The sequence below is a fragment of the Macaca nemestrina genome, chromosome 18 (assembly GCF_043159975.1).
Source record: "Macaca nemestrina isolate mMacNem1 chromosome 18, mMacNem.hap1, whole genome shotgun sequence".
Lineage (NCBI taxonomy): Eukaryota > Metazoa > Chordata > Mammalia > Primates > Cercopithecidae > Macaca > Macaca nemestrina.
In genome coordinates this window covers 86,328,253-86,349,646 of record NC_092142.1, presented here as the reverse complement: position 1 = coordinate 86,349,646, position 21,394 = coordinate 86,328,253, and the positions used below count along the sequence as shown (strand labels likewise).

Here is a 21,394-nt window from a genome sequence, read left to right as displayed (position 1 = left end):
ATTCAAGTTAAAGCGATGTGGGAAGAACTAGAGTAGTTAATTTTGAAAAGAAGAAACAAATTGGAAGACTCGCACTACCTGATTTCAAGACTTCTGAAACAGCAGGATCACAGCGCCATGAGGTAGCAGAAGGGAAGGCAGCACAGAGGAGTGGGACAGAAGAGGCCCCAGACAGACTCACACACACATGCGGGGTCTGAAGGAGTGCCGTGAAGAAAGGATGCTTTTCTCAGCAGACACCCTGGCACAGACATCCATACGCAGGAGAAGCGAGCCTTGCCTCCCGCCGCAGCCCTTACACCACATTAACTCAGAAGTGATCGGAGACCTAAATGTAAACCCAAAACAAAACTGCTAGGAGAAAACAAACTTTGTGATTTAAATTAGGTAAGGATTTCTGAGATACAGTGCCAAAAACATCCATAAAAGACAAAAGCAATGAATTAGAATATATTAAAGTTTAAAACTTTCTCTTTGACAGACACTATGAAGAGAATGAAAAGGCTCAGATGAGGAGAAAATATTTGCAAGTTGTGTAGCTGATGAAGGATTTATATATTCAGAATGTATAAAGAATTCTCAAAACTTTCTTTTTAAGAGATGGGGTCTCCGGCCGGGCACGGTGGCTCACACCTGTAATCCCAGCACTTTGGGAGGCCAAGGCGGACGAATCACCTGAGGTCAGGAGTCTGAGATCTCCCTAGCCAAAATGACAAAACCCTGTCTCTAGTAAAAATAGAAAAATTAGCCGGGCGTGGTAGCTGCACCTGTAATCCCAGCTGCTTGGGAGGCTGAGGCAGGAGAATCGCTTGAAGCCAGGCGGTGGAGGTTGCAGTGAGCCAAGATCATGCTCCTGCACTCCAGCCTGAGCAACAAAAGCAAAACCTGTCTCAAAAAAAAAAAAAAAAAAAAAGATGGTATCTGCTTCTGGCTGGTCTTGAACTCTTGCCTCAAGGGATCCTCCTGTCCTGGACTCCTAGGGTTGCTGGGATCACAGGCATGAGCCTCCATGCCCAACAAGTTGCTTCCTCTTAAAAGTTTTGAGAGTTCTGCCAGGTGTAGACACATGCCTGCAGTTCCAGCTACTTGGGAGACCGAGGCAGGAATATCCCTTGAGGCCAGGAGTTCAAGACCAGCCTGGGCAACAGTGAGACCCTGTCTCCACAAAGAAAAAAAAAATTGATGATTTGCCAAGGAAGATACATAGGTGGCAAATAAACACATGTGAAAAGATAGTCACCATCCTCATCATTAGAAAAATGCCAAGTCCCACAGTGAAAGAGCACGCACACCTCTTGAAATACTCAAATGAAAAACGCTGACCCCACCCACCTCAGGCTGCGGTGTGGAGGAGCTGGAATCGCATTCCCTGATTCACTGATGGTGGGAATGGGAAATGGGGCAGCCACTTCGGAAGACAGTTTGGCAGTTTCTTAAAAAGTGTGACCCGTAAGTGCCAGCCTAGATATTTACCCTGGGGGAATTAAGCACATGTTCATGAAAGATTCGTGCATGAGTGTTTATAGCAGCTTTGTTTGTAACATTCCAAGACTGTAAACAACCGAGATACCCGTTGACGGACGCGTGGACAGGCCAGCCCTGGTGTTACGTCCACGCAGTGGAATACCACCCGGCAGTAATGCTGAGTGGTCTCAGAATGGACAACTGAGATGCTCAGCAAGATGCATGAGTCTCGTGTTGTGTGAAAGAAACTAGACGACTCCTTCCAAAAAGTATATACTCGGTGAGTCCGTGTATGAGTCCAGTTACATAAAATTCTAGAAAATGCAGACTCATCTGTAGCAACAGAAAGCAGTCAGTGGTTTCCTGGGGAGGGCCTGGGGGACACCTCAGGGGTGATGCTCCCTGCTGTGGTGGGGCGTGGCTCACAGGTGCCCTCAGATCAGAACAGCACATGGACCCCTTTCAATACGTGCAGTTCATCATCAGTTATAATTCATTACAGCTCTTTTTGTTAAAAAAAAAAATACTTGAAGATTCAAACTTTCCCTTTTGTCCATAGAACCTTGACTAATGAAAATCAAGTTGTCCTTTAAGTTTGTCCTTTGTAAGTGGAAATAAATAGCGATTATACTGTGACTAGAGCAATAAAACAGCATTCGTAGGAATGTCTGCCGTACTTCAGTGAGGTAGAACAGTCTGTTGCCAACAGTATGGCAAGAATCAAAGAAACATTTTTTTTCTGAAAACTTTCACTTACTTATTCAGGGAGAAATAAATAACTTCTTCCTGCCCCACTGATTTTCTCAGCCTTGTTTCTCGTTTTAATTTTTATGTATCATTTTCCAGCATACAAATGAAAGGTTACTGTTTTATAGGAAGATATACGTAACTGGATTAAGATGATTTCAAGATGTACAAGATTTTTTTCTATGGAGCTGGTTTTGATGTTGCTGAAATTATAATTGCTAGTTCCTAGTTGCTGAGGAAATCAAATCAATAAGCAGGAAGCAAATGATGGAACGTTTTTGATATAAAATCAGCATGTAGGCAGCTGAGGCAGGGGCATCACCTGGAGGCCGGGAGACTGCGACCAGCCTGGGCAACACAGCGAGCCCCGTCTCTTTTTAAAAAAAAAAAAAAGAGAGGCCAAGGGCAGTGGCTCACACCTGTAATCCCAGCACTTTGGGAGGCTGAGGCAGGCGGATCGCTTGAGCCAGCCTGGGTGACGTGGTGAAACCCCATCACTGCAAAAAAATACAAAAATTAGTCGGTCATTGTGGCACTCACCTATATTCCCAGCTACTGAGGAGGCTGAGATGGGAGGATCACTCAAGCCTGGGAGGTCAAGGCTGCAGTGAGCCAAGATCATGCCACTGCATTCCAACTTGGGGGACAGTGAGAGACCTTGTCTCAAAAAAGAAAAAAAATGATGAAACAATACTAATAAACAACTCTTATTAAACCATCCTTTAAAGTCACCCAGACATTATTTTAATGTTGTCTTTTCTTTGAACGTTTATTTTTTCACTTGGGTGGCTGAGGCACAAGGATCACTTGAACCCATGGGCGGAGCTTGCAGTGGAGCTGAGATCGCGCCACTGCGCTCCAGCCTGGGCAGCGGAGCAAAACTCTGTCTCAAAAATAAAAAGTCATACCCCAAGCAACATTGACTGTTCTGAGTAAGCTGTCAGTCACTATTAGCAAAGAAGGAGTCCTGGCAAGTGAGGTTTCCCTGAGTCTCTGTTTTCAGCACGTGTGCATGTGCACGGTAGAGGGCCCGGGGACTCCTCAGGTGTTGCCAGAGCAGCAGGCACTGGGCCGACCCTGCCTTCCAAGGTTAGGGGACCTGTGGTGATGAGTGTGGCTGCAGAAGGCCACCCTTGGCAGAGCTGAGTGGTAGATTCTGGGTGTTTTCATGTCTTTTCGTTTGCTTATTCACAAGGACTTAGAAAACTGCTGCTTCCCCCACATCTTCCCCCATTGGCTGGAACTCCTCTGGTGTGCATGCGAGCCCGCCTCCTGTCGGGTTTTCGCTCTGTTCTGTGGACGGCTGCCTCTTCCTGTCTTTAGTTGAGCATTTCATTCCTACTGCCTGGTTTTCATTTCAGAGAACTCTTGAGCTCTGACAGTTCTTTTTTCATAGCATCCTGTTCTCGGATATGCCTTTTTCTCTTAGCTTAGTAAGAGTATTGATGAAAATTTTTTAGTTTTCTTAGAAAGAGTCCATGCTTTCCCTCGGCTGCTGTGTTCTCCCTGCTGGCTTTGCCTGTCTCTGTGCTGGGCCTTGGCTCTCCTCAGATCTGAGGGGTACTGGGCTGCCTGTCCCCTCAAGGGTGTGGCTAGACCCTGCCCCCAGGGATGCCTGGCAGAGCCTTTTCTTGTGCAGAATGAGGCCATGTGGCTTCAGGGGCTCCGGATGGGGAGACTGTGTAGAAAAACGCTGATGTTCAGAGCCAGTGCACAGTGAGTTGGAGGAACTAGACTCTGCATGTGAAGATGTCCTGAGCATGCATGGGCTGTGTGCACAGTTGGCTTTGGGGTATGATTAAGATGCGTTAAAATTCATCCAGATAAGACTAAGTAGCTCTTCAGGGATGTGATAGAAAATGCTGTGCCAGAATCTAATTGGCAGCACTTTTTCTTGGTGAAATGTAAAGTAATGAGGTAGCTGGCCATGGATGCTTGTGAGTTTGGTTGGACACGTGTCTCCATAGTACAGGTCAGGCAGGCATGACAAGAGGATGCTCTTCCTGCCCCCACGCCCCTCCAGCGGCCGGTTTGCCTCCTGGCGCTCCGGGGCAAGTGGGCAGGTGAGGTAAAGGCTTGGCCGGGTCTGGATCGTGCAACTGCTGCAGCTTAGCCATCAGCCAGCATCACCTGCAGAGTGACATGGGCTGGTCTCTGCCTGATCGTGTGGTCTCTGTTTCCAGTGCTCACTTTCTGACAGCCTTAGGGAGAAATGTGAGGTGCACCTGCAAGTCGGAGAAAAATGTATCCGAACACAAAGTAGAAGAGTTATGCGTAATTAAAGTGCGTAACTGTTGGAAAAGCAGGTTGTCTATTTCAACATCAGATGATCTGTCCATGCCACGTTGTATCATTGGGGTGTTGGATTTCACGTTTTCCCTGGGTTAGGGCGCCATAGGAAGGATTCAGCCTAGAGGCAGGTGTAAGAGCCGTGCGGAGGAGACGTTTTCTATGACACGCTTTACCTTGAAAGACACACGCTGTCAGCAGCACGGGGGCCGGCGTCTGCATGGCAGGGGTTTGTGCCCATCGTTGGTGGTGTTCTTGGAGTTCTGTGTGGGGAGCAGCTTAGGAACCTATCCCCAAGATTTTTAGTGTTGAAAGATTTTAATATTTCAGGCAGAGAAGTAGCTCAAGCATTCTCTTCTCCCTTCTCCCCTCCCCTCCCCTCTTCTTTTTTTGAGATGGAGTTTCGCTCTTGTTGCCCAGCCTGGAGGCCTCACTGCAACCTCCACCTCTTGGATTCAAGCAATTCTCCCACCTCAGCCCCCTGAGTAGCTGGGATTAATAGGTGCCCGCCACCACACCCGGCTAATTTTGTATTTTTAGTAGAGACGGGGTTTCCCCATGTTGGTCAGGCTGATCTGGAACTCCTGACCTCAGGTGATCCGCTCACCTCAGCCTCCCAAAGTGCTGGGATTACAGGCATGAGCCACCGCGCCTGGCCTCAAGCATTTTCATTTTAGGCGTGGAAGATTCTGGGTGGCAAGTTGTACACCTTGCAGCTGTCAGTTCCAAGGATGCTGGTGCTTACCTTGATGAATTCTGGTAGGCACTGGGGTTCCGGTGAAGAAGAGCTGGCCCTTCCCTCAACTGGCCTGTGTGTTATGAGAGCATATTGAAATAGACCCAGGAGTGACTGCTGCGTGATGTGACGAGACTGACCTGAGTTTCAGCAGACAGGAGGGTGGACGCCTCGGGCTGGACGGGCTGGACTCCACCTGTGGGTGTGGGTGAGGGAGCAGAGGTGGTTTGGGTGCCTTTGAGCTCTCTTTGCTCTAAATCATTGTTAATACAACATTTTCTTATTTATAATATATTTGGTCATTTTATTTGCTGACTTGAAATCCCCTGGCTTTTTGTGGACTTGAGTATAGTTTGCATTTGGTGCTTGTCCCTTCCTGACCTGGCCTCCTCCCTGTCATCTCAGACCATCCCCTCTGTCCATCTCATTCCTGTAGCTAACTTCTTATTTGCCTTTCAAAAGTCAACCCAAGCTCTTCTCCATGCAGAAACTCCCTCTAATGTGCAAAAAGTACGTTCTCCTTCCCCCTCAGCCGGCTTTAGTTAGCACCTCATGTGACGACCATTGTGATAGCGGGGGAAAGCTGAGCAAAAAGACACCAGCCCTTCCCCACGGGAGCTTCGAGTGCATCTAGGCAGCCATGCAGTGACACCGCCCGCTGCCGCATGCTGGGAAGGAAAGCAGATGCTCACAGGGGCTGGGCACACCAGGCGTTGCAGAACCTTCTCCAGAAAGCCCTTTTCACTGCTCTTCCCCGGACCCCTCCTCTGCTGCCCTAGTGATCACCGCCCTGTCCTGTTGCTGTCAATGGACTCACACTGCCCCCACAGCTCTGCAGTGTCCGGAGAGCAGGGCCTGGGCTCACTGTGTGCCCACAGCACCTGGGTGCACCACGGCCCTTATTGCTGGTTGAAGGGCTGCTCCCTGGGAATGCGTCGGTCCTGCATCTGAGGCACGTAGGCTCACCTAAGAGGAGGAGGTCCCCTGAGGAAGGAAGTTGCACAGGGCACACACAAGCAATTGTAATTGTCAGGGATTTTCTGGAACTTATAGGAGGCAGCTGTAGACCCCACTCGAGTAATTTGGTGATATCTGAATATTTGCACAAAACAAGTTAAACTTTAGAGGGCCTGGAGCTATGGGACTGTTCTTTTTGTAACAAGTCAAGGGATGCTTAGATGCTTCCCACAGCAGGTGTGCAGCCCACTGGACTCAGCTGCCGCCTGAACCTGTGCCCCAGTCGTACTAGGATACGTGCTGGGAACTAAGTATGTGGCGTCTGTTTCTAAGTTTTGTTTGTTTGTTTGTTTTTAAGGTCTTATGGTCTGATTCTTCAATAACGTCAGTAACCAAATCTTCCTCTGAAGTGACTGAATTTATTTCGAAGGTAAGGTAATCACGGGCTCTTAAAAAAATTAAAAGAATCACATTCCCCAGTGGCTGATGATACCACGGAGTAATTTCAGAGGCCATTGCCTTCAGCTAGTGAGCGAGCATGCGCAGGGTGGGGCCTCCTGCCCACCCACAGTGGAGTCCCAGGTCCGCTGCCAACGTGAGTGTGGCCGCAAGCATAGGACCGTGACCCTGCGGATCCCTCCTTCAGTTGTTGAGACTGAGATGACGCTGAGAGATGTGCCAGGCGTGAGTGACTGATGAGGACATTTGGTTTCTTTTGTTACTTTCCAGCCCCCCAGGTTTCCTTGGCAAAGGCTGGGGGAGAGAGGCACACTCAGGTGGCTGAATGGGTAGAGACTTCACCTAGTTCTACCGTTATCTGTTTTTTTCTTCTCTTTTCTCTTTTCTTTTCTTTTCTTCTTTTCCTTTTTTCTTTCTTTTTTTTTTTTTTGAGACCAGATCTTGCTCTCTGGCCCAGGCTGGGTTGTGGTGGTGCCATCACAGCTCACTGCAGCCTTGACCTCCTGGGGCTCAAGTGATCTTCCCACCTCAGCCTCCCCAGTAGCTGAGACCACAGGTGTACACCACCTTTATCTTTACAAATATCTGGTTCAGCAGATACCATTTGAGCAAAAAGTTATACTACTAAATAAATGCCTCTTTGCCTACATAAGCATGTGTACACACAGATGTAACTGCACACATGTTTAGGGCCCACTGGCCTGTGCTGTAGTGTGAACCATTGTCTCAGCCAGAGTGATGCATCTCAGGCATCACCTTTGTGAATGGGGATAACATATGTAAATGTATCCAAAGACAGTCTTACATTTTCATTATAAAGCCAAGGGCCTCATCCTGCAGGAGAACGTGGAGTGAGGATGATGTCTGATTACTTTTATCTTTTTGGCCTCTCAGGCATTAAAGAACACGACAGTGCCACGCCTTCGAGGGTAACACACCCCCCCGGGAATCTGCTTTTCCTTCTGTAGTGTTTCAAATTCTAAATTTCCTCTCCTCTGTGTGTAGTTCCTCCTTTTGTTAAACACAGCTTCCCTGGACTCCACTCATGCTGGCTGGAACCTTGACCTCTCATTGGGCTTTTGTCTCAGTGGTTTTTTTTTTCTTTTGAGTTGGAGTCTCACTCTGTTGTCCAGACTGGAGTGCAGTGGTGCGATCTCGGCTCACTGCAGCCTCCACTTCCCGGGATCTAGCAGTTCTCCTGCCTTAGTCTCCTGAGTCTCTGGGATCACAGGCGCAGACCACCATGCCCAGCTATTTTTTTTTTAAGTAGAGACAGAGTTTCACCATGTTGGCCAGGTTGGTCTCAAACTCCTGACCTCGGGTGATCTGCCCTCCTTGGCCTCCCAGAGTGCTGGGATTACAGGCGTGAGGCACCGTGCCTGGCCTAGTTTTGGAACATTCTTATCCATTTTCTCCTCAAGCATTTCTTCTGCTGCATCCTCCTTTCTCCTGGACTCAGGCTGCACAAGCCTCAGACCCCTACTGCTGCCGCCCCACCGCTCTCCCACACTTGTGCGTTTCTGTGTGTGCGTCTGGGTGGTTCCTGTGCCCGTTTCCATGCCAGCCGATTCCCTGAGCTCTGCCCAGGCTGCTGCGGAGCCTGTCCGTGTACTCAAGTCCTCATTTCTACTGCCAGGGGTTTCTTTTGTGTTTTTCCCCCTAGGTTTTCCATTTGGCATGTTTATGAAGTTTCCATCTCTCTGCTGGAAGTTCCCGTTTGTTCGTGCATGTTGTCATTTTCACTAGTTCCTTTAGTACGTCCGTCGTAGCCGTTTAAAGTCCCTGTCACATAGGTCCCACTTCTGACTTATTTCTGAATCTGGTTCTAATGATTGCTTTATCTCTTGACAATAGTTTTTTTTTCCCCCTTTATTAATTTTTTTTTGGTATGTCTTACAAATGTTGACTGAATGTCAGACATGTTTAGATGACCGTGGAGCCGGAGGACAGTGGCATGTATGCCTGGAAAGGGTCAACACCTCTTCTGCCAGGCCCTTAGTGGGGTCCTGTAGGCCATCTGGGCAGGACGGAGCTGGCGCTGGGCTCTCTTGCTGTCACGGTTACCTGCAGGGCCCCTCCAGTGGAGGCAGCTGCTGCCTGAGCCTGGAGGGTCTTCTCTGGTGTTTCGCTTCACTCCCAGCTTTCAGCCGTCCCTGCAGGCCTGTGGCACACAGCAGGGCACTCTCTACCCTCTTGACCCCTTTTCGGGGGTAGACTGCTGCTGCTTGTTTGCTGCCTGGTGCTGGGCTTGTGGGGGCAAGGTCCTTCTCCACTCTCACAGCCCAGCCTGATCCTGGGCAGGCCTGTGTGCCTGGGCTTCGGGGCGGCACTTCCTCAGCACTTTGCCCTCCCCAGCGGGAGCTGACCTCCTCCAGTGCCAGAGCACTTTGGCTTTTCCCGTTCGTCCAGGAGCAGCGGGTCTTCTTGTGACTGGTGGCAGAGGAAGGGAAGTATTACTCTTGCCCCACTCTTAAAAACCGGGGCTTTTGTTTGGACTCTGGGGCCAGGAGCAATTTTTGTCTGTTCTGCCACATCTTAAGCGTTTTGCCTCAGATCCAGAGAGTGGTCCCGGGAATTACACAAGGCCTGGTGCCTGGTCCCCAGGTGCCAGTGATGGGGCTCTCTCTGGCTCCTCCTGCGGAAAAGAACTTGGGAAAAATGGCCCACTTGCCCCACCTGTGGCTCCAGCATTTCTGTTGGCCACATCGGCCTGTGGCAGTGTGTCCGTCGGAGCCTGTCTCTCCGGGCCTGCTGGTGTGGCGGCCACCGGGGCCTTGTGCCCTGGCTTCTCATGGGGGCAGGTCCCATTTGAAGTTAAGTTGACCTGGTGGCCCCGCAACTCTCAGATGGGCTCAAGGAACGTTGTGATTGTGCAGATTGTGAAGCTTTTCCTGATGTCACTGTGAGAGCGATGTTCTTTTGTGGCTTTCTACACCCTATGTGGATGTGGGCCCCAGAATAGCTCTGACGGTAGGTGTAAATCATATCAGACCAGAAGGCGGCACCATGGAGCACCTGCCCCAGGTTTTCCTGCAGTAGCGGAATTCTGTCGGATGGATCTGGACACACCTCCTCTGCCTTGTCCTTTCTTTCAGCTATCTCAGCTCTACCCTGAAGAGAACTTGGAGAAACTCATTCCTTGCTTAGCTGGTCCGGATGCATTTTATGTGGAGCGAAACCACGTGGATCTGGACTCAGGCCTGAGGTGAGGCCCTTACCAGGCGCCCAGTGTGTCCACAGTGGGCAGGGACAGGCTGGTCCCATGGTCAGTGTCATAGTCCTCCAAGGAGCTCTGGGAGGACGTGTAGCCACCTGGACCCGGGTCTCTACTTGGCCTCTAGGGATTTCCATTAGTTCTGGAGGATTCAGGAGCCCTCAGTAAGCTAAGGGTGTTTCTGAGTGTATGAGGAAGGGAATTCCAGGGTGGGTCCCACCACTTCGTGGGCTTTGGCAGTCCTGTGAAATAATCCTGGGCTGCTATTTCCATCCTGTAGTCCAAGGTTGAGACTATTCCCAGATAAAATTGGCGTCTCTTAAACAGTTTCTCTGGACCCTCCATTGTGTCTTGGTTCATGTGGCACACGCAGTAACATAGCCTACCAGTTCCGTAAACGTGCTGCTGCCGGTGCCCTGGGGACCGATGTCCAAGCCCCTTTCTGGCTGATGGTGGGTGGCACTGATCTCGTGTCACAGGGCATGACTCCTGTCGTCGGCCTTGGTGACCATGGATGCAGCAGGGAGGGGAAGGGCTTGAAGAAGGAGTGGCAATCAGGCAAGAACTCAGTTGATTTAAAGCAGGAAGAATATGAGGCTCTGGCACTTCCGGGTTTTTCCTCTAATACACATTTCTCTTGATTAAAAATTAAATTTTCTTCTTTCAATGTGTCAGCAGGAATGCCATTTTCATGCTGGTAAGACCACTTGTTTGCTTTTTAGGTACCTGGCCTCATTACCTTCTCACGTGTTGAAAAATGACCATGTCAGGAGGTTTCTCAGCACTTCCTCTCCCCCCCAGCAGCTTCAGAGTCCAAGTGAGTTTATAAAATATGATTAAATAAAAAAAAATTTTTTTTTTTTTTGAGATGGAGTCTTGCTCTCTTGCCCAGGCTGGAGTGCAGTGGCGCAATCTCGGCTTACTGCAAGCTCTGCCTTCCGGGTTCATGCCATTCTCCTGCCTCAGCTTCCCAAGTAGCTGTACAGGTGCACGCTGCCACACCCAGCTAATTTTTTGTAGTTTTAGTAGAGATGGGATTTCACCGTGTTAGCCAGGATGGTCTTGATCTCCTGACCTTGTGATCCGCCCGCCTTGTCCTCCCAAAGTGCTGGGATTACAGACGTGAGCCACCACGCCCGGCCGATTAAATAAAAATTTTTAAAAAATCAACAACAAAAAAACGGCTGGGCGCGGTGGCTCATGCTTGTAATTCCAGCACTTTGGGAGGCTGAGGCAGGCGGATCACCTGATGTCAGGAGTTCAAGACCAGCCTAACCAATATGGAGAAACCCTGTCTCTACTAAAAATACAAAATTAGGCCGGGCGTGGTGGCTCATGCCTATAATCCCAGCACTTTGGGAGGCTGAGGCAGGTGGATCACAAGGTCAGGAGTTCAAGAGCAGCCTGGCCAATATGGTGAAACCCCGTGTCTACTAAAAATACAAAAAGATTAGCTGGGTGTGGTGATGCATGCCTGTAGTCCCAGCTACTTGGGAGGCTGAGGCAGAAAAATCACTTGAACCCAGGAGGTGGAGGTTTTCCTTGAGCTGAGATCACGCCAGCTGCACTCCAGCCTGGGTGACAGAGCAAGAACTCTGTCTCCAAAATAAAATGTAAAAAAATACAAAATTAGCCAGGCGTGGTGGTGGGTGCCTGTAATCCCAGCTACTCGGGGGGCTAAGGCAGGAGAATCACTTGAACCCGGGAGACAGAGGTTGTGGTGGGCCGAGATTGCATCACTGCACTCCAGCCTGGGCAACAAGAGCAAAACACTGTCTCAAAAAAATAATAAAATAAAACAAATATTTTCATTGTCTATAAATTTTAATGGTATTTATTTTTAAATTTATAGGTCCTGGCAACCCCTCCCTTTCTAAAGTAGGTACCGTGATGGGCGTGTCTGGAAGGTGAGAAATCTGTGTAACCAGCACATTTCAAATAAGCATTTTACGAGGTTTACTTTGAGTTCTGTGTAAAGTTATTTCTAGAATTAAGTCATGCTGAAGTTGAGTCTTGGATGATACTGAGAAGAATTGGGTAGAGATGATTCAATTTACGATTTCCAAAAACAAGAGTTCTCTGAGCCACTGGAATCAGAATTCCCAGGGACTCCTCCCCAGTGCAAGGTCCTGGGCCCCATCCCAGACCTAGGAAACCAGAATTTCCTAGAACCTGGCTGTGAGAAGCCTGCTCCCAGAAGCATAGGGTCATGTTCCTGAGGAGCGTCTTCTGTCAGCACGGGCCCTGGGTGGCTGCAGTCGCGTGCAGGCAACACACTGACAGTGAGGTGGGCTGTCAGAGATAGGTGCACATGCACCCCAAAAGGGAGTCTCGTGGAGATGTAGTCTGGGCGCAAGGTCTCGAGGAGCAGACTGTCATCCTCCTGGTGTCGGGGTGGGGTAAGGGCCCAGTCGGCGGGTGTGACTTTGCAGTTAAGGAGCAAGGCCAGAGTGGAGTGCTGGTCACACCTTCTAGCTTTCTACGTTTTACTCTTCTAAAAAAATTGTATTTGAATATTAAAGATTTAGTAGTCTATTTTGATTTATGATTTATCAGTGTCATTCTGTGACTCAGAAGTAACAGAAATACTTAACTGGAGTAGCATGTTTTTAAAAAGTACAAGTAACAGAAACTTAGCAGCTAAACCAGAAGTCTGGTGATGACAGATACGTACACATACATAATACACGTGTGTGCAAACAAGTAGATTGATACTCCCCAGCACAGGCAGAGGCATGTGTGTATCTGCACAGCTGCCTGTATGCACACCTGTGCGCAGGCATGCCCTACAGAAATCTTAGCTGCAGAAAGGTGGTTGGGGAGGGAGGGCAGTCATAGCACACCAGTGTTTGCAGTTCAGGGTGGCCTGTGACAGCAGGGCAGGCCAAGAGGCAGAGGCTGGCACCGAAGGGCCTTAGAAGTGAGGTCTTTGGTGGAGTCTGTGGTTGTGGAAGCAGCCATAGTCTCTCTGTGCCCCTTCTGCCCCTGTCCCACAGGCCTGTGTGTGGAGTGGCTGGTATCCCGTCCTCGCAGAGCGGAGCCCAGCACCACGGGCAGCACCCGGCCGGCTCAGCCGCCCCCTTGCCCCACTGCTCCCATGCGGGCAGCGCGGGCTCAGCCCTGGCCTACCGGACCCAGATGGACACATCACCTGCCATCCTCATGCCTTCCAGTCTGCAGACCCCTCAGACCCAGGAGCAGAACGGGATTCTAGACTGGCTTAGAAAACTGCGTTTGCACAAATATTACCCCGTCTTTAAGCAGCTCTCCATGGAGAAGGTATGTCGGTTGCCTGGCTGGCCATACAGATTGTTTTCTCAAGACCTCCCTGGGGGAATTGAGTTTCTAAAACCAACACAAGGTGGAAGAAGTAGGGAGGCCGAGGCACACCGCCCTTTCTTACAGGGGACAGTGAGTGGGCTTTGCAGAGGCTGCCTGCAGCTGCAGCCAGACAAACAGGACGTGTTGTAAACAGACAGCTTTTCTAGGTGCTTCCAGACCTTCACAAACTAGATGCTCTGCGTGACATGAGGGACCTGACCTCTGGCACGGTGCCCCTTTTAGACATCTCTTGGCATAGCTGGCGCAGACGCTGTGGCGGGCCAGATCCAGAGGAATGGGTGCATTTTACATCTTCCAAGCAGTCATACCTAGAGAATTCTTATGAGGAACATGTTTTCACTGTTAAAAAAATTCTGAGATTTCTTAAGTCTTGATGTCACTGATAAAACTAGATTAAACCCATACAAGGTATTTGAGCTCTGTACTCCCTCTGCTGGGCAAACCGGCTTGGTGGCTTTTATCTATGTAAAAATTTCATTTCTCGAAAAATCTACAATTGAACCTACAAATCAAGCTTTTACTACATAGTTAAATCCAAATTGTAAGGATATTTGTAATACCCTCTGTTTAGGGTTTGTGAATCTTTTTTTTTTTTTTTTTTTTTTTTTTTTGGAGAGGGAGTCTCGCACTGTCACCCAGGCTGGAGTACAATGGTGCGATCTCGGCTCCCTGCAACCTCCACCTCCTGGGTTCAAGCGATTCTCCTGCCTCAGCCTCCTGTGAGTAGCTGGGATTACAGGTGCCCACCACCACACCTGGCTAATATTTTATATTTTTAGTAGAAACGGGGTTTCACTATGTTGACCAGGCTAGTCTCGAACTCCTGACTCATAATCCCCTGCCTCAGTCTCCCACAGTGCTGGGATTACAGGCATGAGCCACCGTGCCTGGCCAAGGATTTGTGAATCTTAAAAAGCAGAGATTTTACTAACCTTGTTCATAATTAGTTTTAAATGTTTTATTCTTATGTTTGCATTGAGATGGCCTAAATCACAGATCGTGTTAGGAAATAACATGAAAAGTAGAGGCTGGTGTGTTTGTGTGGCACCAGCCTGCACAAGGGAGTAACCACACCACCACTCGGTGTGGACGGCATCTGCTTTTCTGGATCACTTGCTACCTGACAAAGTTGCTGTCATCCCTGGCCGGGCGCGGTGGCTCACGCCTGTAATCCCGGCACTTTGGGAGCCCAAGGCAGGTGGATCATCTGAGGTCAGGAGTTCAAGACCAGCCTGGCCAACATGGTGAAACCCCGTCTCTACTAAAAATACAAAAATTAGCCGGACGTGGTCGCGGGTGCCTGTAACCCCAGCTACTCGGGAGGCTGAGGCAGAGAATGGTGTGAACCCTGGAGGCGGAGGTTGCAGTGAGCCGAGATCACACCACTGCACTCCAGCCTGGGCGGCAGAGTGAGACTCCGTCTCAAAAAAAAAAAAAAAAAAAAAGAGACCATCCCGCAGAGGGTGGTGAGTTCTGAAGGGCCTGCATTATGATGGGGCTGTCCTGGGGAGGGGGGAGGGTGGCACGCTATCGTAACTCGCATCTCCACGGCGGTTGAAACTGTGACTTATGCAAGATGTTTTCTTTAGTCACCTGCCCCAAAGCATGTACCTGCTGGTACTTACTCACAGAGCAGAGGGCAAGTGGGTGCCTTTGGCAGAGCCAGCAGCCTGTGAGGTGGTGCACCCATCTACGCGGCCTGCACAGAAGGTGCCTTAGAGGGGCCGGGGACACTCTTGCTCAGAACCATGTCTTGGCGTTGAACCGTTGACACCAAGTCATTTAGCACGTAAACGGTCTGGGGTTCTCCAGCCTGTGACTGCCGAGTTCAGCTGGGTCTGTTTGCATATCCCAGAGGTAGAATAAATGTACTGAATTCAACTCCAAGTTCTTTGTTCTCAGAGTCCTACTTATGTCTCAGTAACTTTGTAATTTGTTTTTTCTGTGCAAGTTTTTGAGCCTTACTGAAGAAGATCTGAATAAATTTGAGTCTCTCACCATGGGGGCAAAGAAGAAGCTCAAGACCCAGCTGGAGCTGGAAAAGTGAGTGCGAAGTGGGTTTTGGAACCTGCATTTATTTCCATTTCTCACCGGCCAAATGGAGTGCTAGGGCTTCCCGTGCTAAATACCAGTGATTGGATTACTTTCTCTTGCTGATCCAGTCCTTAGTCATGCTTTTATTTATTTATTTCATTTATTTTATTTTTTTTTGAGATGGAGTCTCGCTCTGTCGTGCCCAGGCTGGAGTGAGGTGGCGCAATCTTGGCTTACTGCAACCTCTGCCTCTCGGGTTCAAGCGATTCTCTTGCCTCGGTCTCCCCAGTAGCTGGGATTACAGGCACATGCCACCACGCCCAGCTAATTTTTTGTATTTTTAGTAGAGATGGGGTTTTACCATATTGGCCAGGCTGATCTCAAACTCCGACCTCAGGTGATCTGCCCATCTCGGCCTCCCAAAGTGCTGGGATTACAGGCATGAGCCACTGTGCCCAGCCTAGTCATGCTTTTAAAGTTCTACAGATGTGTTTTAGGTTTGACAGGAAAGGACCTTTATAGTAAATTTGACCAATCAGAATGATTTCCTTTCTTGCCTTGATGATCTGGAGGGAATTGCCTTGTGGTGTGGAGTAGGCCCGTCTTGAAGCTACATGTGAAGCAGCACCGGGAGGCAGTGCTCACTTGTTCCTGTGCTTGATTATTTCACAGGGAGAAGTCAGAGAGACGGTGTCTGAACCCCTCGGCGCCGTCGCTGGTCACCAGCAGTGGTGTGGCTCGAGTGCCCCCCACCAGCCACATCGGGCCCGTGCAGTCGGGGCGGGGCAGCCACGCAGCAGGTGAACAAGGGTGTGCTGGGCAGATGGCTCACACACAGGGGGGCTGGTGTGCCGGGCAGGTGGGTTACTCACACACAGGGGGGCCGGTGTGCTGGGCAGGTGGGTTACTCACACACGGGGGGCCTTGTGTTCTTTGTGATCATTAAACTTCAAATCACACCTATTTGATTTTTACATTTGTAAATCTTTATACTCATTTTCCATTATTTTAACTATTATAGTCTCTGCCATAAGAAAATCGAAGGGACAGTTGGCTTAGGAGCTAGAGGGCAGTCACCTCTCTGAAGTTGCTTGGGCAATAGGATCAGGTCCAGAAACTGCCACAGTGAGAGCAAGTGTGTAGGGGTGAGCAGAAATGAGATGGGAGTAGCCTGCCTCCCTCCCCAGGACTGGTGCCCAGAGGCCACGTTTAAGTCAGTGCCTTTCATGTTGACCCATCAGTGACATGGTTCTCCACGGACCTTCCTGCTCTGGGGGACCCGCAATCTCAGCAATTTGGTTTTCATCCTCCCTTCTGAGAAAGGGTGGGACACCTGGCGCGCTTGCTCTATTGTCTCACGAGAGGAGCCAGGTTTTCTTCACAATAGAAATAGCAGGAGGAGCAGTGGCTTGGGAGAGGAAAAAAAAAACAAAAAAAAAAAACCTGCCAGGATGGGTTTTAAGTGGTGATTTGACTGAAAGATCTCCGTGACTCGGCTGGCCTCATGAGAGGGGGCGCGGCGTAGTGTTGTGATGGTTCCTGGTGGTTCGCTGGGGGTTCCCTTCACAGGGCATTGTTCTGGGGTTGATGGTGGGGTCAGGTAGGGCTCTGGCTGAGGGGGTGTTGAGGAGCACTGCCGTTTGAATCTCTGCTGCATCCGTCATCATGTGGCCTGGGCCGGCATGTTCGTTTTCTGACTCTAAGAGCCCTGCGTGCCCCTGGAAGGAGCACCCGCCGACAGTGCGATGCAGGGCACGGGGCGGGGCTGAGCTGCAGGGGCACTGGCTGATGGCCGCTCCTCTGGCCCTTTTCTGCAGAGCTGCGAGTGGAAGTGGAGCAGCCTCATCACCAGCTGCCCCGGGAAGGCAGCTCCTCCGAGTACTCCAGCTCCTCCTCCAGCCCCATGGGGGTGCAGGCTCGGGAAGAGAGCTCCGACAGCGCTGAAGAGAATGACAGACGTAAGGGCACGTGCGCGGCGCTAGCTCCACCTGGCCCGGCTGTGGAATGGCACTGACCACTCTGTTTCCCTCTCTAGGTGTGGAGATTCACTTGGAGAGCTCCGACAAGGAGAAGCCAGTGATGCTCCTGAATCACTTCACTTCCAGTTCCGCCAGACCCACGGCCCAGGTTCTCCCTGTGCAGAATGAGGCCAGCTCCAATCCATCAGGCCACCACCCCCTGCCCCCACAGATGCTGAGCACAGCCTCACACATCGCACCCATCCGCATGCTGAACTCCGTGCACAAGCCGGAAAGAGGCAGCGCGGACATGAAGCTCCTCTCGTCTTCTGTGCACTCACTTTTGTCTCTAGAAGAAAGGAATAAAGGATCTGGACCAAGAAGCAGCATGAAAGTGGACAAGAGCTTTGGCAGCGCCATGATGGACGTGCTGCCCGCATCTGCACCCCACCAGCCTGTGCAGGTCCTCTCTGGGCTTTCAGAGAGCAGCTCCATGTCACCCACAGTCTCCTTTGGTCCCCGGGCCAAAGTCGTGCATGCATCCACACTGGACAGGGTGCTGAAGACAGCACAGCAACCGGCCCTGGTGGTGGAGACCAGCACGGCCGCCACAGGGACGCCCAGCACAGTCCTCCACGCAGCCCGTCCGCCTATCAAACTGCTGCTGTCGTCATCTGTTCCTGCTGATTCTGCCATTTCTGGGCAAACCTCCTGTCCTAATAATGTGCAAATAAGTGTGCCCCCTGCAATAATAAACCCCCGGACTGCTCTGTATACAGCCAACACCAAAGTTGCCTTTTCTGCAATGAGCAGTATGCCAGTGGGCCCCCTGCAGGGTGGCTTCTGTGCAAACAGCAACACTGCCTCTCCCAGCAGCCACCCCTCCACGTCCTTTGCCAACATGGCCACGTTGCCCAGCTGCCCAGCCCCCAGCTCCAGCCCGGCGCTGTCCTCCGTCCCTGAAAGCAGTTTTTATAGCAACAGTGGTGGTGGCGGCTCCACAGGAAACATTCCTGCCTCGAATCCGAACCACCACCACCACCACCACCATCAGCAGCCCCCGGCACCCCCGCAGCCCGCCCCACCCCCGCCGGGCTGCATCGTGTGCACGTCCTGTGGCTGCAGCGGCAGCTGCGGCTCAAGTGGCCTGACTGTCAGCTACGCCAACTACTTCCAGCACCCGTTCTCCGGTCCGTCCGTGTTCACCTTCCCGTTCTTGCCCTTCAGTCCCATGTGCAGCAGCGGCTACGTCAGCGCCCAGCAGTACGGCGGCGGCTCCACCTTCCCTGTCGTACACGCCCCCTACAGCAGCAGCGGGACCCCAGACCCTGTCCTGAGCGGGCAGTCCACGTTTGCCGTGCCACCCATGCAGAACTTCATGGCGGGGACAGCAGGGGTGTACCAGACCCAAGGACTGGTGGGCAGTAGCAATGGTTCCAGTCACAAAAAGAGTGGGAACCTGTCTTGTTACAACTGCGGGGCCACTGGTCACCGCGCCCAGGACTGCAAACAGCCGTCCATGGACTTCAACCGGCCAGGTAAGCGCGCGCCATGGCCGCGCCCACCAGGCTCCCGCAGGACCAATGCACACAAATGCTTGGTTTTTATGAAGAGTAAACTTATTTCTTTGTAAAGCAAATAATTTTTCGAATGCTTTTTGAAAGCGCGTGGAAAGCTTCATGATAGGCTGTGAGGTCCCCAGAAGGGCTGCTGTTGGGTCTAAAACAGTCACGATGATTTCAGACAGCCTCTCGTTCTAGAAGGTGCTTAGCCAGTGTGGACAGGGCCTCCCTGAGCTGCCATGTCTTGCTTCGAGCCCAGAGCGCGAGCGTGAAGGACTCATTGCTGCCCCCTGGCTTACACTGGGGCTCAGGCTGTGGCGCCTCCTCAGTCTGGACCGTGTAGGGTGGGGCTCGCTGTCCCCTCTGCCCCTCCCTGCCGGCGCGGCTGTGGGTGTGGGGGGCTGTCGCCCCTTGGCCGTGCTGCATCTTCCGTTCCCTCCTGTTTTATCTCCACTATTTTTTTGTCTTCTTTAGTCAAATCCCAGTGGATGTCTGATGTAGTTATTATAAGTTATTATAATAGGTTTCTTCTTGCTGTCTGTTTTGGAAACTGGGGACTGGGAAAGTGGGTCCCAACTCTGACAACTCATGGTGCCACCTTGCCAGAGTCACTTGATGACTGCAGACCTCCAGTTGCTTCTAAGGGTTGCACTAGCTCTGTGATTCTCAGACCTGCCTATACGTCACGGTCACCTGGAGAGTTTTTAGAAACACACCTGCTGACTCAGCAGGTCTGCAGGCGAGGTGGGTTGACGGGCGCTCTGCCACGTGGGCCCGGTGGGTCTGTGCCTCCCTTCATAAAGCCGGCTGTATCTCCAGAGGCACGGGGCACTCGCCAGCACTCATCTGCTCTCACCCAGTGAAAGGACGCATGTTAGAGCAGCCTGCCCGACATGTGCAGAGCCTGACTCACAGAGAAAGCTCCTAAAGACAAAGATTGGTGGTCGGGCGCGGTGGCTCACGCCTGTAATCCCAGCACTTTGGGAGGCCGAGGCGGGTGGATCACGAGGTCAGGAGATCGAGACCATCCTGGCTAACATGGTGAAACCCCGTCTCTAGTAAAGATACAAAAAATTAGCCAGGCGTGGTGGCGGGCGCCTGTAGTTCCAGCTACTCGGGAGGCTGAGGCAGGAGAATGGCGTGAACCCGGGAGGTGGAGCTTGCAGTGAGCCGAGATTGCGCCACTGCACTCCAGCCTGGGCGACAGAGCTAGACTCCGTCTCAAAAAAAAAAAAAAAAGATTGGTAACTTTTCCTGAGTCATTTCACCCTGGTCTGATTTGATCAACTTGTAATATTAGCTCCCATTTTGCAGGGGCAGGAAGGGAGTGGAAACGGTCAGGATGGGTGCCCTAGATTTCCAGCACCAGAATCTTGCCCAGTGGCTCTGGAAATGACTGGACAGATTGGTGGATGGTGGTGATTCTACAGTCATTCCAATTTGACCTCTTTTTTCCCCTCTCTCTAGGTACTTTTAGGTTGAAATACGCCCCTCCAGCAGAAAGTCTGGACTCCACAGATTGATATTTTTCTCTGGCAACAGAACATTATTAAGCCATGGAGACATAAGGAAAATTAAATACAAAACTGAGAAGTCTAGTTGCTGTTGAGCTTAATCTTTTTAATCCAAAGGTGCTTTACTTTTCCTAGACTGGATAGAAAAATCTAGCGTAGAAGTGCATCAAACTCGGTTTATTGCCAAAACCCTAGATTGGAGCTTGGTGTCAGAACTTGCCTAGTGGGCATCTCTGTGGCCGGTGAAGTCGGCCACCTACACGTTTGGTTGCAGTGCAGAGACCCCATGTCTCCCGAAGAGCATTGCCATCATTGGTCCTCCTAGGCTCACACGTCAATTCCAGGGCAGCTACACGTGGTCTGAATCGAGAACTGAGCTTGGAGTTCTCCAGGTGGAGTTCCACCCGCCGGACTCTTGACACCCCTGGGCTAGGGAAAATGTCGACTTTGTTTTGTTCTGTTCCTAAAGTGATTAGCACTAATCTCTGGGATTTTTAAGGATTGCACTACAGAAGAATGTATCCTGATGTTAATCTCTGCGGTTCTGGGAGCCAAACTCCTCTGAGAACAGTCAGTGCAAGAGACTCCAATAATCCATATTTAAAGAGTCAGCACCAGCAGGCTACTCGACTTAGGACACAACAGAGATTTTAGTATTTCCTTCCCTCCTCCAAGCACTTGTAGCAGTTTCAGGTTTTTAATTTTTTCTGCAAATAAATCTAAACTACGTTATTAAATAGAAATAGTTTACTCGCAACAACTTAATTTCTAAGGGTCCAAGTCCCAGAGAATCCATAGTCGTCAGAGCTTTGAGAGTATCTTTCTTCCCAGCCGGTCAGTGGCTTCGAGCCCTGTTTTCCACTACAAATCACCTCCCGAGGGGGCTCGGCGACAGCGCAGCTCTGTGAGTGGCGGTGAGGATGCTGCACGTCCTTAGCAGAGTTTGCAAGTTGCTTTATCTCCCACGGGCTCCCCAAGAACCTCCAACCCCGAGGCTTATCGCTAGCGGATTCGCATCTGAGACAGACATTTCAACAATGATACAGTCCTGTCATTTATCAGCAAAAGATTGGGAATTTTCTCCTGTCAACTTCTTTCGTATTAGGCTGTGTATTGAT

General features: G+C 50.7%; 1 protein-coding gene across 3 annotated transcripts in view; it reads left to right on the top strand.

Annotated features, from left to right (window-relative positions):
- Nucleotides 1-21,138, top strand: part of LOC105488816 (zinc finger CCHC-type containing 14) — an 86,327-nt gene extending 65,189 nt beyond the window's left edge. The window contains exons 4-13 of one of the 3 annotated variants that reach the window (XM_011753255.3): nucleotides 6,552-6,623; nucleotides 9,748-9,857; nucleotides 10,589-10,683; nucleotides 11,719-11,773; nucleotides 12,863-13,145; nucleotides 15,160-15,251; nucleotides 15,915-16,042; nucleotides 17,060-17,200; nucleotides 17,278-18,738; nucleotides 20,230-21,138. In XM_011753255.3, coding sequence (XP_011751557.2) covers nucleotides 6,552-6,623; nucleotides 9,748-9,857; nucleotides 10,589-10,683; nucleotides 11,719-11,773; nucleotides 12,863-13,145; nucleotides 15,160-15,251; nucleotides 15,915-16,042; nucleotides 17,060-17,200; nucleotides 17,278-18,738; nucleotides 20,230-20,285 — 2,493 coding nt within the window. In that variant the 3' untranslated portion in view covers nucleotides 20,286-21,138. Of the gene's footprint in view, nucleotides 1-6,551; nucleotides 6,624-9,747; nucleotides 9,858-10,588; nucleotides 10,684-11,718; nucleotides 11,774-12,862; nucleotides 13,146-15,159; nucleotides 15,252-15,914; nucleotides 16,043-17,059; nucleotides 17,201-17,277; nucleotides 19,737-20,229 lie in introns of those variants that run through there. The other 2 variants (XM_011753254.3, XM_071085070.1) reach the window with 2 other exon arrangements.
- Nucleotides 21,139-21,394: the final 256 nt, after the last annotated feature.